Source organism: Sinohyriopsis cumingii, chromosome 3 (genome assembly GCF_028554795.1).
Source record: "Sinohyriopsis cumingii isolate HCF-2022 chromosome 3, ASM2855479v2, whole genome shotgun sequence".
NCBI classification, from domain to species: domain Eukaryota; kingdom Metazoa; phylum Mollusca; class Bivalvia; order Unionida; family Unionidae; genus Sinohyriopsis; species Sinohyriopsis cumingii.
Window position 1 is genome coordinate 97,930,216 of NC_142963.1, and position 18,185 is coordinate 97,948,400.

General features: G+C 35.2%; 1 protein-coding gene across 4 annotated transcripts in view; it reads left to right on the plus strand.

Moving 5' to 3' along the window:
- The first annotated feature begins 3,633 nt into the window (after positions 1–3,633).
- LOC149803362 (uncharacterized) overlaps positions 3,634–18,185 on the plus strand; it is a 90,504-nt gene continuing 75,952 nt past the window's right edge. The window contains exons 1-2 of one of the 4 annotated variants that reach the window (XM_089953073.1): positions 3,634–3,691; positions 17,826–17,879. In XM_089953073.1, the coding sequence (XP_089809199.1) occupies positions 3,688–3,691; positions 17,826–17,879 (58 nt within the window). In that variant the 5' untranslated portion in view covers positions 3,634–3,687. Of the gene's footprint in view, positions 3,692–17,403; positions 17,487–17,825; positions 17,880–18,185 lie in introns of those variants that run through there. The other 3 variants (XM_089953075.1, XM_089953072.1, XM_089953074.1) reach the window with 3 other exon arrangements.

The following is an 18,185-nucleotide window of genomic DNA, read 5'->3' on the forward strand; positions in this document are numbered from 1 at the left end:
TGTTCAATTGTTCACATGGTTTGTTTTATTTAAACAAAGTGATATTCAGTGGAAACACAAAGTGTTAATCAGAAGTGTTTTTCTCCCAATACTACTAATAAATTCACTGCAGTAGCAGTACGTTTAGGGGGATGATGTAAAATCTTAATCATATAGCTACGATGTCTGCAGTGTGGCAGTTTATGTGATGTCTAGCACTGGGGAAATTTGCCGCAGGCAAGTAGCATCATGTCTCACCTAGTCACATTATTCGGACACCAATCTGACTAGAACTAACACTAATCCTTAATGCTGAACGAAAAGCTAGATAGCTGCTATTAACATTTTATAAGTCTTATGTATGACTTGGACAAATTTCGAACCCACTACCTCCTGCATCCAAGGTACCTCCTGCATCCAAGGTGGACGATCTAACCACTTAGGCCAGATGGAAATTTCAGATAGATACACCATTTGTTAAGAATATGTTGTGGCTATTTTTTTCGATCTGGACAACTGTGTCCGAAATCGTGTCACTTAGAGAACAGTGATGGTAATATGTCCATTCTTGCGAAATTAAACAATTATTTTCACCATCATCATATATCCAAAATATATTGTTACCAGAACAAAATGTTAGTTTATTTGATTGTTTGAAAAAATGTTTTATGGTTGATTGTTAATTGTTGTTTGTTCGTTATTTGAATAAAATATTGTATTTTGAAAACAAAATGCATATTTCGATTGTTTGCAATTTTTATGATGAACCATACTCTTTGACTTTTCTCTATCCCTGACCCTCAAATCAAACTATCCTCGCGTTCCGACTCTAAACAGTGTATGGATGTTTTATATTGCGTCCGCGCTTGAACAATATAAAGCAGGATAGTCTCCAGTCTGACCATTTATTGTTGACTCGTCGTCTTGTGAAGATGTACTCAAGACTAGACAAGCTGAACGAAGCTTACGTGAATTTACAACGTGTCAGGCGAAGCCTGATACCGAAGCCTGTAGAGATAGAGACCGAAGACCTGATAGAAGAGCTCTTCAGTGAGGAAATCAAGAAAGAGAAAGAAGAATGGACGGAGAAGTACAGACTTCAGAGCATAGAGAAACCAAAAATAAGCAGCAGGAACCAGACAGAGGTTTAGACACCAAAGAGTTATCCTTCTCTTTCTGAAGAAGCAGACCGTATCCTGTGGGAAAGCTTGCCGCCAGACGGGGACGTAATCTTAGACAATAAAAGATTGCCATAAATTCCATGTCCACAAAATAACAGCCGTTTTCAAGGCTACCTCAGTACTCTAGAAAAGAGATACTAATTCAATTGCCAAAGATATGTTAGTAAATTTAAAAATATAAGTGTATATATAAGCACTTCGTTTCTTTAATTTTGCTAGAAGTCTGTCTATAAGCACTTCGTTTTCGTAGCTTGTCAAATAATCAGTGAGTTTTGTTTTATAGCAGTTAGGGTTTTTAAGTAAAAAAGTGAGTGAGTGTTTTTTTTCTTCTAAGTCCGTGCGATCTATTTTTGGGGGGGTTGCGTAATGATATAGGTCTTGAATATGTTGGTATCATATGTTGGTATCATATATATATATATATATATATATATATATATATATATATATATATATATATATATATATATATACACATATATATATAGATATATATACATACATATATACACATATATATGCATATATATCTGTACACATATATAGATATATACACATATATATATATATATATATATATATATATATATATATATATATATATATATATATATATATATATACATATATGCATATATATATATATATCTATATATATATATATATATATATATATATATATATATATATATATATATATATATATATATATATATATATATACACACTATGAAGTTGATTTTTGACAAGGTCAAAAACATAAAAGTTAAATGATACTGCCTTGATTCTGACTTAGACTCTTTTAGAATGGAACATTCCATAAAGTGACAGTATTTCCCCAAAAATGGTAATTGCGATGTAGATCAAGTAGTTAGTTAGTCCTCTTCATACCTCATCCCAGGAAAGTCCCATCTATTCCAGCTTGGTCATCACTGTCCTTCGCCAGGTTATCCTTGTCCGTCCACATTTATACTTACCAGCTGGTATCACCTGAAGGGTACTTTGGGCCTCCGGTATTGGGGCATCATCATTACGCGCCCGAGCTATTTACTCCTGCGCGTTTTGATTTCCATGGACGGTACTTTAGTCTTATTATATAGGTTCACATTGGAGATCTTGTTTAACCAATAAATGTTGCTGAGGCAACTATTGTGAAATGATTTTATTTTGTCCATGTCTGTCTTCACTACTCTCTAACACTCAAAGCCGAATAAAAGTACCGACTTTACGTTGCTTTTGTAAAGTCTGATCATTGTCGTGAGGCTATAGGTCACGTAGCGGGGTAATTAATATTGTTTATCTAAATATTACTCAGTCTTGCCTTAACATATGAGCCAGAATGAATCTTGCTGTGTTCAATTTTTCACATGGGTTGTTTTATTTAAACAAATTGTTATTCACTGGAAACACAAAGTGCTAATCAGAAGTATTTTGCTCCCAGTACTAATAATACATGCACTATAGTAGCAGTACGTTTAGGGGGAGGAGGTAAAATCTTAGTTATATAGCTACAATGTCTGCAGTGTGGTAGTTTATGTGATGTCTAGCACTGGGGAAATTTGCCGCAGGCAAGTAGCATCATGTCTCACCTAGTCGCATTGTCCGGACACCAATCTGACTAGAACTAACACTAACCCTTAATGATGAGCGACAAGCTAGGCAGTTGATATTACCATTTTATAAGTCTTATGTATGACTCGGACAAGTTTCGAACCCACTACCTCCTGCATCCAAGGTGGACGATCTAACCACTTAGGCCAGATGTTAATAATATGTTGTGGATATTTTTCGATCTGGACGAGTGTGACCGAAAACATGTCACTTAGAGAACAGTGATGGTAATATTTCCATTCTTGGAAAATTAAACAATTATTTTCACCATCATCATATGTATTATGATTGTAAGTTATTAGCACATCTGAAACTTTGGTACTAACCAATATACAATAATTGGAGAGAGAGAGAGAGAGAGAGAGAGAGAGAGAGAGAGAGAGAGAAAGAGAGGTAGTGTGTGTGTGTGTGTGTGATTTTGATTTTTAACGAAGCTTTAACAATTTTTCAGTCATATCGCTACGGTGTCTGTGTGTGACAGTTTATAGTGATATCTAGCACTGGGGCATCATGCCGCAGACATGTAACATGATGTCCCACCCAGTCACATTGTCCTGACACCAGGCCGACTAGTCCTAACACTAACCTCTTAATGCTGAGCGCCAAGCGAGGTAACTGCTAGTACCATTTTTGTAACTCTTTGGTATGACTCGGCCGGGTATGGAACCCACGACGTCCCGCATCCGAGGTGGACGCTCTAATTACTAGGCCACCGGAGCGGTCGATCGATCGATCGATCGATCGAGAGAGAGAGAGAGAGAGATTGGGGACAGACAGACAGAATGTAAGATAAAATCTAGCTCTCTCCACTTCGGCTGACATCTGTTTAAACAGGTGCTACACCTTTGTACACCAGTCAGATAAGCGACTTCCTTTCATCCTAGATAAGCACTGAGGACGGACAGGGATTATAAACATGGGTAAGTTTTCTATAAATTTTATCCTATTAGGTTTTTTGATTAACTTTATCAATGAGGACAACAGATCGTAAACATGTCATAGGAAAGAAAACATAATTTAGAGAAGGTTAAGATGAACTAATATATTGTACACTGAAATCAGTAGAATGTTAAAACGTGGTTTGTAAATTGTGTCCGTCTCTCTACTGGTGGTTCAATGTGCATCTAACTAAAAGGATCCGTTGAAAGGTTGGCATAAAAGAAATTCCTATATACTCTCAAGACTAAAGGAATTTAATTTTCTGTCAATATTATAAATGACAAATAATTTATTTTAACGAGGGGGGGGGAGGCGATTATGGCACTAATATCCAGAAGAAGCCACAAGAATCAGAAACCCCAATCCTTATACGGATTTGTTCACAAGTAAATACCATGGGGGTCAGATAGTAAAACCTCGTTTGGTCTTCTGGGTTATCAATTATAAAATAATAAAACTACAAATTAAAATATATATTAAACGTTACATAATAAATGCGGGAAAATCATTAGAATTGACTTATTTGATGAAAACGTCAAGACCGACGAACGCATGGCGTCTTGGTTTGTAAATAACGGCATAAATCTCAAAAGGATTAACTCTATGGTATCCCAAGCGCTTCTGGATTGTCGACTATCATATCAGATGATCCAGTTCAGCATAACTTGCTTTCTCCAGGGTAGAAGATGTGTCACAGCCCAGCCGGGTTGTTCTCGAGAATGAACCTCTCTAGCAACAAATCTATACGCTGATCGCACACGTATAGTCTGATAATGACGAAAAACACATTCCTACGTTCGCTTGTAATCAGATTAATGAATGTGTCAAAACTAAAGTGGATATTACATGGAATGACACCACAATGGATTTACATGTTAATAACCCCAGTTTACAATTGACCGCATTGTTAACCAACGAGGTAATGAGGTTAGCAATGTCGTCCTGACATGTCTTAAATGAAGCCGTTGTAGCATCACTCGTAAATGATGGGCAACTCTGTATCTGCGTGTATTACTTGTAACTCCTCACGAAAAAAACGCGTTGATGACCTTTCACGAGATGATATATCCCAGTGTATTACGAGGACATGATTCATCTGAGATTTAATGGGTGGTTTGGCTTCAAAAGGGACCAGTAGCTCTCCTGACTCCATCTTGGAGTTCTCCAGTCGCGTACAAGAATGGCATCATGGCCTATTATAGATTGATTTAATTGGGTCATTTATAGGTTCTAATACTGATTTGCTTTTATTGCGTCAGCTGGCTTCAACATGTGATTGCATTTTAACAGAACCACGGTGGCAGAAAGTTTTCTTTAACCATTCGTGAGATAACTCTGTTTGCATTAGCATTTCCTATGCTTACAATCGTTCCATGGGGGTTTGCTGGAATCGCTCCACACTGTCCACGATGAATTTTGTACTTTGTGTTGTTTCATTAACGTGGACACCGCCTGAGAAGTTCCTTGCCACTATCAACGTGTAATGTGTTGGCTATCTTTGTGACCCTTGCAAGCACACACACACACACACATACATACATATATATGTGACATACTTCTCGATTTTAACATCAGGGCCATCCAAGCGATCACCGACGAGGATCCACCAGTGAAGTTTATCACATACCTCCAAATTACGCCTGACATAAAGGCACAAAAACCGACGTATTCTATTTCTCACATCGTTACGCATACGTTTCAACGGGTTCGAAACGTGTGAGATAAAATATATTTACCACATGTGGTGCGCGGCCTACATAACCTGGAATCGGTTAAAACCATTATATCAAGCGCAGACTCAACCCCGTATCGATTTGTCACAGCTAATTTCACAAACACACGTTATCGCCTCAGACTGAATGCGAGCAAACATTTTAACGTATCCGCGTAATAAAATACATGTCAGATCAATTACACATTCTACGTGACTATATCACCGCACGCGTTGACTTCGGGACAATCCGCCCGAGAAGAGGTCACTGAGTGTTTCACTGTGATGTGTGCCCCGATAATCGAACCTACAGAGAAAATAACAGCAACAGCCGCATAGACTGTCAATGCCTCGAAGAAGACTGATCGCGCCTCTGCCTTCATGATAAGAAGCGTGAACGAACCTGGTCCGATTATGAAAGCATCTGATCTATTCAAGACGGTCAAAAAGCCATGCAGCGACAGTAGAAATATTAACGAAGTTGCCATAGCAAGCTGAAATTGAAAACGTCTCTGAGCCAGATATATATTTACTACCTCCTCTACTATCTTTTGATGACAAAGCACGCAAAATGAGAGATACCAAGCTAAATTTGCTTATACATTGAGGAAATTCAAACAATTTTGCCTAATCTCTAGCCCAACTGAGATTAAGGGGAAATATACAGCAAGAAAAATATCTAGGCTACAAAGATTGAGACTGTGAACACTTCTTGAAACAATTAACGAGATACCATCATTGACAATTGGTGGGTTTGGTGTGGTTTGCATCAAACATCATTGGATCAAATAATAGTGGATGAATGTTTCACCCCGGACGACCTGGAGTCACGGTTATAATTTTTTGTTAGGACGGCAAGAGCCGGTAACAGATTCGTAAAGAGTGATCAACTAAGCAGTAATTATTTGCCGATAATGTTTTGCCCAGGACATTACGGACCATGATACATGCAGGATTCTCATAGAGAAACCCTTGACGATTAGACTAGCAAATAATCAATATAGATTTAACTTTACTTCACTAAAAGAAACCCTGCACACTCTTGTCGACAATACTATTAAAGATATAACTAATATGTCGTTGAGTTTAATCAGGCCAGAAAAGCTCCAGGTCGCTGATGCACACTTGCATCGTTGCGTTTCTGTTACATTTGGCCAAAAAGGTACGATCGAGGCTGTTTGAGGTCTATGTGAAAATATCTCGCTGGTATTTTAAACTGCAGATGTTCCCCCGATAAGGTCTTCCACTGGACTATCAACGGGTGAGTACGAAATATTAGCAATCAACGATATTGCCGGCACGGAATTCAAAGTGGCAAGATGCGTTCACGAACCAACGCTTGCTCCAAAGCAACAAAGTGTTGAAATAGTATGACCAATAATTGTGTCATATATATGTAACGTTTAAATATCTAATTTTATTTCATAAATATATGGGACATATCAAGCAAGCTTCATGTTTTATTTTAGTATGGAAAATGAGTCCTTTTATTTCGAACAATTTCATTTCAATCATTGTCTTATAAGATAAATTGTATTCCATAACAAAGCAAACTTAAGAGAAGTTAACCGAACTTTGCGTCGATACTGAAATGTTGTTACAGATACAGAAAAATACGGCATGAAATATCTGCAAGTTTTTGTTGTCTCTTCAAGGTATCATTCATAGTTTTGTATCTGATTTATTCTCGAGACTAACTAAGCAGAAAGTAAAGTTACCTTCATTCAGTAAAAAGAAGAACTAATGCATAAGTAGAAATTATAATGTTTTCGTAATTCAACAGCTTTTTTCTTGACAAAGAAAACATGTTATGTTCTACCGGTTTTAGAAAAGTCATCTGAAGTAATACATTTAGTCACTGCTTTCTAAAGCATCTGTTTGCAAAAAATAAAGTGTGGCCTACGATGGTTTATTGATAGGTAATTTCCACATTAGAGCCGAACATAAATACAACACTTCTTGCGCTTCTGAATTGATAACTACGGTACTGGATAACATAACAACATGCCGATAATAAAAGGAAGGACCTTAATATCTGTCATTGGTGCGTCCTAATTCAATAGCTACAATCATGTCCGAAATCAACGGATATTACCCATTACGCTTAGGTCAAATTAACTGTTATTCTATCGTTCTCATATTCACCAAAAATAGGGAATCAGGGACTAAAAGAAATAAAGATTGAGAATGGACTCACCAAAATACAACCAGTGGAATCCCTTTCACCCACTGCCCCATTGTACACATATGAAATGCCTTCCTTTAAATACATAATAGAAAGCTTAATAGTATACTGTAACAAAATAGACCTTATCGTGCTTCTAAATTCAACATAGGCAATAGCAGTTTTGTATGTGAGGGACTGAATACGGCAATATTGAATTTTTAGCCCCTGAATTTTATCGGCGACGCTTAGTGATAGCGGTGAATAGGATTGTTGAAACAAAGGCATGAGTACTTACATTACATCAATAATTTATGTTGATTTTGTGGCTGGACCAATAATATAGCACATGTTATAAACGGATGTGGCACGTATTTTTCTTTCTCTTTCTTCTGCAGCAAAACTCAATAGCATCGCGTTACGCCAACTTTACGGTTTGATTGATGAAACAGAATCTGAATTTGATATGTTAAACATCACTGGCCCCCTAAATTGTACAAACTTGTGATGTTATTATAGTCATTAGAAAACGCATTTGCATGATGGCACACCATTAAAATGTTTAAATAGACTTAAAATTTCTCTTTTTAAGTGAAAAAATTATTCGACAATCTTCCTAAACAATCGGTAGTTTCCGAGTGCCAAAAGCGGATATTACGTACATTTATCCCTTCTATTCAACTTAGGCATTCAAGTGTTTAATTTCCCTACGTAAATGTCTGTGTGAAATATCAAACAATCGTGCTTTTGTAAAGCAAAAATGGTTCATTTTTTGTGCATCTGTATGCAACCAAAAGAGTGTTGATGGGACAAAAGGGTTATTTTTTTCTGAAAGACCCTGCTTACCAAGAAAAAAATGGATTAAAGTTGTGGGATCGAATAGGGTGAGGGATGGAAAAAGTTGTACCATTTATGCCGGATTATAGTGAATTTGGTTTAAAGACAATTGGGCCGAAATTGGGCCGAAATTAAGAGAAATCGTCTCAGTTTGAACGACAGTTCAGCCCAACTAAACAATACTTTGAAGTTTCATTTTCTTTAAACAATAAGTTGATGCAAAATTAATGTAGGACAAAATGTTTTTGACAATTTTTATAGGTGGTAAAATAGAATATGTTTTACGAAAATATTGAACTAATTTAAACAAATTAAACTATCTTGACATTCTTTAAAAGAAAAAAAAAACATTCTTCGTGACGTACATATATAATGAGAGAAAACACAAACTGAAATATCTTGCTAATTTTACATAAAATATTTATATACATTGATTTTTCATGTTAAAACATACATGCATCTGCACCATGACATTCTCAATTTAAGTCTTCCGGTCATATCATCAATACTGATTTATAAAACAATAATACTTAACAGATAATATTCTACAGAATACGTACACATTTTCTAAGAGTGGCGTACATGAGATATTATAACAAATATAATTAATTTTAGGCTTCAGTTTGTAAATTTGATGCATATAATACACTCGATTACACATCATTGAGAGAGAGAGAGAGAGAGAGAGAGAGAGAGAGAGAGAGAGAGAGAGAAATGTTATGCATTTTGTCAGACGTTTAGCTTCCTTAATATGAATCTCTTACAAGTTAATTGTATTGTTTGTTTGTTTTTTTTCAAGTTGATGTCTTAGTGTGTGCGCTCATAAACGGGAAGCTTTTCATTACCATTCAATATCGTCAACAATACTTGCTCAATTTTTCCATACAAACTAGAAAGAAAATAATTTTTTGTTGAATTAGTCCCCCACCCCCGACTGCACGGTATAATAAAATAGATGAACAAACACTGATTCGAAAATGAAATGAAAGAAACTAATCTTCCATTGTTATCATTTATTCGTTCTTTTCAATATGCGAAATTCATTCAAGAAACAAATATATCCTTGAATTCATCCTTACTGTAGTGTGTGTCACTTATGCCAGATAACAAAATCGCACAGTAGACAAGAATATCACCCGATATTTGCTTGAAGGCACCTGCCATTCACGCATGATAAGTTATAAGGTGCAAAATGACCAAGATTCAATTGTATCCAGGTTAACTATACGACGGTGTCTCGCAAATAAAAATCATTATTTTAAACTATATTCACTGTGAGTGCAAATAACACTCTTTTCGCTAACATGGGTTACAAAATTATTATTAAAGCAAGTTATTGCTGTATATACTATTTACCCTGCAAATATCAAATATGATTACATGTGACAAACACGTAGAAGAACGTTTGATGAATAAACACAACTGGCAGCGAACAATAAACCCCTTGCTTAAACTTACATACAGAATATCAAATAAAAAGGTTATCTTATTACAAAGCAAGCCATCGACGGAAACTGACTTTCAGCTGACATAAGGAAGTCAACTTTGATTCATTTTCATTGTTTTAAGTGTGCCGATCTTTTTCTTTATTTTACAAAGTCGGCCGACATAGGGAAGCCAGCATTGATTCATGTTCACCTGTATCAATGGGAATCTTGAAAATAAATTGAAACAATGGAACAGTTTTAAAAGCGACACAATCTAGTTCGTTGCGTACGCAGATCGTTATAATGCTGAACAGTAAATTAGTTTTTAATAACTTCATCTCAATGCTCCATATGAATAGTTTATAGTGTTTTATTTTTCGACAACAAGAACCATGTACTTCATCTTGTGGGGATAAATATATGTCATTTCCGATTGGCGTAACAGCGTTGTATACTTCTATTTCGAGCAATAAAATTATTATTTCTATTTTATACTTGATATTGTTTATTCTTGTTGAGGGAGTATAACTGCTTTTAATCATGTAATGCAAATCTGATGTGAAAAGAAATATATCTGCGTATGGCCAGTGACCTTTAATTTTACAATCAGCTTTTGATCAATCATAAGGCGTAACTGCATCTTGATTCTGAAATCTTCTTAATCCGTAGAAATTCTATATGTGACTGTCTACTACGTGGGAATATGACTTTGATTTTCTATGTTACCTGTTAAAATAGCGGCGAGTACAGAGACCCACAGTGTCAGCATTATTCCAGAGCCTGAAGAAAACGAGTGATACAGAAAATTTACATCCCCACGTTCCACCGACATAACAAATATCATCCTATTGTCTTTTTGCCTCATTTTTGTAAAATGCTTTATTAGCAATTGCAAAACTTGTTAAAATAATTATATTTAAATCAAGATGCTTTGTCTTTTTTTGTTGTTGATATATAATCTTATCACTACCACTTGTACCTTAATTGTCAGTGTTATTACGGCAAGGAACCTAGATAATATTAAAATTTTATATTTGATGAACAAATGCCTCAAGTACTTCTGACTTTGAGTACCTTGCCTGTCACCCACCCACCAACAAAGCAACTGTGACTTCCACTTTGTTCGTCTTTTCTATTGATGATGCTGCTTTGTCCACAAATCCTCATCCATCTGTTTACCCACTGTTTGCATCAAGCCAAAGACTGGTATATCGTTCCTCAATGTTAATGATTATTTATATTATTTAACTTTCTTAGATGTGTAGATTTCCATGAATACTACTATGCTTTCTTTTGTTCTGCAATTACTACTTCTGAGACTTTTCCTGCCATTACATCTGCTGCATCTACAGATGTAACTATCTCAACGTTTCCACATCTACAGCCACAAAATAAATTCTGGTGACAGCTATGACTGGAATGTACTTCTAATTACATCGATAACCGCAGTGTAATTCTAATGACAGCTATAACCGCAGTATTAAGTATTACAACAAATTATATATTCACTTCTACTGTAATTTTTAAAGCTAAAGCAGCGATCCTTCCTAATAGTGTAAATATCATTGAAATATTTTTCCCAGAATAACGATCATCATGTCAGTTGATTGACAACACTTAGAGTATCTCTAAACAATCAACATACATGTAATGCTTCCATAAACAGTTCAAACAAGAGCACAACTGTGCATGAACATTATTTCCAGTTATACTAGTCTCAATATATATATATATATATATATATATATATATATATATATATATATATATATATATATATATATATATATATATATATATATATATATATATATACACATGCATTTATGTATGCCATATAAACATTCATATAAATGATGTATTATTGTGTTAGTTTTGATGGACAAGACTTGTAACTCTGCCTACCTTAGTTAAAATTACGAATAACGTATGACCTAGGTTATCTGTTTTCTGTGTCTGTCTGCTTAAATAGGCCTAACCTTTGGTCTGACATATATTCTTATCTGTTGTATATGTATCAAAATATTGACTCATATATGATTATCAGCTCGAACGCATACAATACAGAGGAGGGCATTAGAGCCTAGTAACTTGAACAACATGCCACCATTATAAACAGCATTTCAAACACAAAGCATCAGAAAGGTGTATCACTGACATAGACTCATAGTTCTAAATATTAAATGAATTAGATTTAGAGAATAGGGGAGGTTTCACCTTTAACATCTTTTCGTTCAGTTGTCATCGTATAAGGAAAGGCTAAAATTGCCTTCACAGAAGCGATAGGTACCTTACAAGTACTTTCATTCGCCTGCTGTTTACTGTTGGCTTAATTTGCAAGAATTATCTGGGCATAGTTTGGGCTGTATGTTTTATTTTAGTTGTTTGGCAATTTTGGCGACCTAATTTGACGTGTGAGATGTCAGTGCTCCGACCAAAGTATATCCCACTCTAAACCATCGTCGCTGAGTATGCGTCTCTGTTATCTCACGATTAACTCTCCATATTTGGATAATTTACCAAAGCCGACTAGTTGGACAGATATACATGTATATGTTAAGAGTCTATGCAAATAGTTTCTAATATTTAGCCCCCTTTTACGTGTTTTATTATCATGACTTGCTAAAGTCAGTCTAATATATGTCTTGATTGTAATTTGTACTAAGTAAAATTCTTTGCAAAAACGTGTTAACATCTATTTTGCAGTTCGTAACATTGTCTATTGAAATATAGGTAGCTTCGTTGTCAATATTTTAGTTCTTGCTTTTTATCCAGTTCTTCATTTTCGGAGACAGTGAAACTTGTATGCCTTATACAATTCCATAATACCTAATTTTTTATAAAGAGTCATCAGGTTGCACTTGGTTTACTTGGCTTAACATAAACAAGACTGCATAAAAAGGGCACAGAATATGTAGCCTTAATAAAATTGCAAACTGTAATTCACCATCATTTTTCGTTTCATGCCCATTTTTGCACGTAGACAAAACAGTGTTTTGGGTCAACTAATATTTCGTTGGAACATATTTTCTCTTCATATTTAGTTTGAGTCAACACTTTTCACGAAATAAAATTGTGAAATATTCAATGGTATTATTATGAGCGTGCAGAGTACAAAGAACTTGCTGGACCAACGTCTAACACATAGAAATGAAATCTGGCCATAAATTATTTGTAGATGTGATGGTCATACCCAAGCATATCAATCTGGATATGAAAATATGTTATCCAGTCGTCTAGGATCATTACCGTAGTTACAACCAACATCAGCAAATCAAATTAGAAAAACAAACATTTTATCAGCCGATGCATACGAGAAAATGAAAATATGTGACTGGAAGAATTACTCTTACTCAAAGTGTAAAGACAAGTTTGCGTGAAGACGGCATGTCCCTGATTAGGGTGATGAACGGTAACCAGAACCAAGTATTTTGTCAGCTGGAATAATTGTGCCTAAGAGTGTAAGTGATCATGGCATGGCCCTGCTTCAGGCGCAGTAAAAAAGCATGAGTACATTTAATTTTCATCTACGAGGTCTGCCCCATCCCCCTCCCTCTCCCTTCTGGCGCCTCTGACTGATATAACAGTTACATATTTTACCACTATTTCAGAAATAAAAATGAGTGACTATTCCTCTTTTTTTTCTTTTAATGCCGTTATCCCCTTGCCATGTCCCCTTCGGAGGCTACCATTATGTCCCGCCATAATAGGTTCAGAAGTAATCAGCTGACATCGGAGAGAAACGTTGAGGATCATTATGCACGTTAAATCATCCCTTATGCTAAACCTGACAAATGCACAACACTTTTAAATTTCATACACGAGGTCAGCTCCGTCCCCCACCCTCTCTCTTCTGACGCCTCTGACTGATATAACAGTTACGTATTTTTACGACTTTCTCAGAAATAAAAATGAGTGACTATTCTTATTTTTTATTTTACGCATTTCACTCAAAAATATATAATATTCACGCTCATAACAGCTGATCAGAATATAGTTGAGTTTATGAATTAAGATGGACTGTTTAGCAATTTCTTTTGTTCTCAGGTGTGTATTGAGATTTTGATATATTATCTGAGCATTAATTGGTTTATTACAAACATTATTATCACGTCAATTCGAAAATGATTACACTTGATTAGATCAATGCCAACAATATCTAAATCTATGCCAATATATACACGACAAAATAGATAGGTGCTACATTCATGGGAACTAACCCATATGTACTAATTGAAATCTCTGCCCAGATTTATATAGTCAATTATAGCCATAATAGTACATTTTCGTGCCACACATATTTCAGCTTTGCTCACGATTCCAAATAATTATGCTCGATAATTAGGAGTTTAAAAACTTTCAGACATTGTGTAGTGTGGTGTTAAGCAAGATGCAATGTTTCAACCTGATGATTCTAGGTTCCCAAAACTAAATTTGGCATATCATCCTTAATTTATTTAGGACTTTTCTGAGCAGGGACATCCTGTTTCTAAGACTAAAAAGATTAAATATGAAATTTTGTTTGAAATAGATTATACGTCTGAAACGTTTACTTCTCATAGTAGTTTTTAATAGAATTTAAATTTAAAACAAAAGTATAAATAAAACGTTTAAAATTTAAAAATGTAAAACATGAACGGCCAAGTTGTAGACGTTGACCAACGAATGTCATTTAAGCCTTGAGAGAAAGAGAGAGAGAGAGAGAGAGAGAGAGAGAGAGAGAGAGAGAGAGAGATATGCATAATTAGATCGAATCTCGAATAAAGCGCAAGGTTAATCTCGATTGCATGCGTTATCTATTCATTCATGTAAGTCTGCAATTATTGTTGATTTTATTCTTTTTAAATTCATACTTATGTTTTTCATTGAATTCAGAAATACTAGTGCAAGTTTCATAATTCACTTTTGTAAGAATGTCATAAAATAGTTCGTTTTATGAATTTGTTAGCATTTAGTTTGTTTGCGTGTACTAAATATCATGTATTATAATATATTTGTCTTCTGACACAAAATGTGTGAATATGGGAAGTATGTGTCTTCAATGATTTTAGTTATTTACGCTGAGGATAGATTTTTCCATGTCTGAAAATATATGTTAGTGAATAGCTAATAACCAAATTTAGAAGTTGGGACAAGAGGTGAAGTCCATTAATTCGTGTGTAAATAATTTATGAATTCTTTCCAACTGAATCGATGGTGTACCATTCGAAACACGTGTCGACTCATAAGTCAACTGATAAATTTATAATAACATGTTGCTTGTGTATTAGTAAGAATGACGTAACTAGTTCTGTTGATTTGGTAGCCAATTTCTGGCGAAAAGAGTGCGAATAGTTGTTTATCCTTGAAGAAGAAACAAAATCTGAAAGTATTAAGGTCTTATGTTATCTTTGTATATGAAGGAAAAATAAAATATCTCCATACGGACTGCACAGAGGATTGATAGTGCAGACTGCAACCAAGAGGTTCGTGACCCGAAGAGAGAGAGAGAGAGAGAGAGAGATCGAGATCGAGAGAGAGAGAGATCTATCACAAACATTGATTTGGGAAAGACCGGAAGCACCAAGTCCTGCTGTGATGCCAGGCACACTGAGTTAATATGTCACTCAGTCATATGATAAAATTTGTTACACCAAAAATAGAACAGCTAATTGAAATTCCGATAATTTTTCTAATCAGTTTCTGCGTGGAAGAGAATGATTCTCATGTCATGTTCGATTTCATCGTGCTTATGAAATCGATTAAATTGGTGTATTTTACACACGGGGCTCGTGCTATTCTTCTCTATATATCTCCTCGGGTTCAGATCTCTGTCATTCCAGCCACTACTTTTATATTTTAATTTATAGTGTTTTCCATCTGGGCAATACCACCGTGGTACATCATTTCTTAGGTAACGATAACCAAAAAGCCATAAGTAGTGGGGGAGATGTCTCACATCTCCACCATCCACGACATAGATTATAACAATTTCACTGCCTGTCATTTCTCCTGACATGCATAACAGGTATCTTCATTCTTATAAACAGTGGAAAAGTCATCAATGTTTTCAGAAGTCTTTGTGTATATGTAGTAAATCTGTAAATACATGACATGTAACGTTTTGCTGCTCTTCCATGGTTGAAAATAAAAATGGATGAAGGTATTTTCTTTTGCTGGAGATAGCTCTCTCTCTCTCTCTCTCTCTCTCTCTCAATGGTTTACCTTCATGAATGTATCACACCGCTCTATGGAGAACCCGGAAGAAAATTTACTATTTTCTGTTACGTCTAATGTCATGCATTACGTTTATTTTTATCAGACGTTCACCCTAGTAATTTTAAAAAGGATATAATTGATCCATATCCGACAACATCCACGTTCCCTGCATCATATCTGACACCATCCACGTTCCCCACAATCTAGAGATAATCAAGATCGGCCAAGAAAGAAAAGCGTTCGGTAGCTCCTGAAGATTATTTCCACATTCAAGCTGTTTACAAATTGACTTCAGAGCAAATTAGAACGACTACTTACACATACACGGTAAAATATAGGAAAATGTAAAGTCCCATGTCCCTGCAGAAAAATCATCTGCATTTATTGCCGATTTATTAAACTCCATCTAAAAGACATAAATTTTCATACGAAAATACATTGAAGTCTATCATTCATTTCAATGATGGAGTAACCGAGTTCACAGGTTTTCACAAATGCAGTTACTATCCTGGAAAAATGCAACAGTATAGGTATTGTGTGAAGAGATGTTATGGCTATTTGTCGTCGATGACTTTCCTTCAAAGATAACAACAAGGAATTATTTAATGCTTGTGAATTACCCTTAGTATGTCTAACGTGTAGACAGTATATTCATACCAATACCAAAGAATGACACATGCGGCCAGTACAGAAAGAGCGTCTTATTTTTGGTAAATTTGTCGAGCTGGAGTATCGTTATGGAAATAAACCACAGGAATTTTTGCATCACCAGAAGAAGAAAAAGAAACCGGTAGACTTTTATGAATTGTGATTATGAATGTTTCCAAAACATTAGGATTCACAACCTAACTTTTGTGTCGCTCATCGCGCTTGTAACGACTATATTCTCTAAACTTTATGTCATCAACGACGATATTCTGCACGTGAAAAGGTATTTAGCAGCTACCATATTCTTTCTGATTTCACTAAATGGGTTTTGAACCCATGAACGACACATGACATGGAAACTATGAGGCTCGTTTCGGCAACTTACCTCTGTACGTTACAGTGAATGATCACAATTTCTCACAGATAATTTCTTTTAAAACATTTTTCTGGACAAGGATCCAAATTTCGAAAACGTTCCATGAAAGTAAATAAATGTACTGATGCTGCCAGAAACCGAATGTTTTCAGCTCATTATAAGTTTTAGATTCTATTCAGTGTTGGATCCTTTAGCAAACCGCGTTCTATAGTTTAATCACTTGTGAATTTTGATTACCAATCAAACTGCAATAAATGAAAACTCAGATCGAGAGAGCTTGCAAGACACAATATGGCACTCCCTATGTATGCCCGACTTTGCACAATAGTGAGAGATAAGAACACGGCACTGAGCCATAAGCGACGTCCTTTGATCCTGGATACACATCAAGGACGGACTGGGATTTTACAGATGGGTAAAACGGTTTGATCTATTTCTCATATTAATGATAGTAATTGTATACTAATTTTAGAAATGACTACAACTTACTTTGTCAAAATAACAAAGGGACATGTTTTTGAGAATGTTCCTTATGAATGAATACCTTGGACACTGAAATGATCAAAATCCTAAATGAATAGTTTAGATTTGGTTTATCTCTACTGACGTGCCAATGAAAGTGTTAGACTTGAAATTAAGCAACTTGTATGTTAAAACGTTCTCACGGAGCCAGAACGTTAATTAATGGCAATTGCAGGAACCTGCGTTTACATCAGAATTTAAATGACAATGAAATTACTGTCATTTGTTTCAGGTACTATTGTAGTGTTACTATTAATGGCGATAGAAATCGGACAGAATGGCTTAGGTAAGAATTACTACTACATAAAGTTATTCTACTGATGAAATTTCAGATATTTATACAGATTCTATTTCCTTTTTTACTCTTACGCAATAGATGCCTGGCTTAGGTATTCAGATTGAATGTCTTTCTTGATAAAATCAAATTAAGATTTTGTTTGTTTTCACTGTATACATCATTCAACTATCTTGAAACAAATATAGTAATAATCACTGACATACTTGTTTCTAGGTACAGTGTTATTTTTGAGAAAAGATCTTGCATCAAGGCTATGTTTCTTTGGCTTTGTTGCCTTGGAAAAGAATGGTGTAC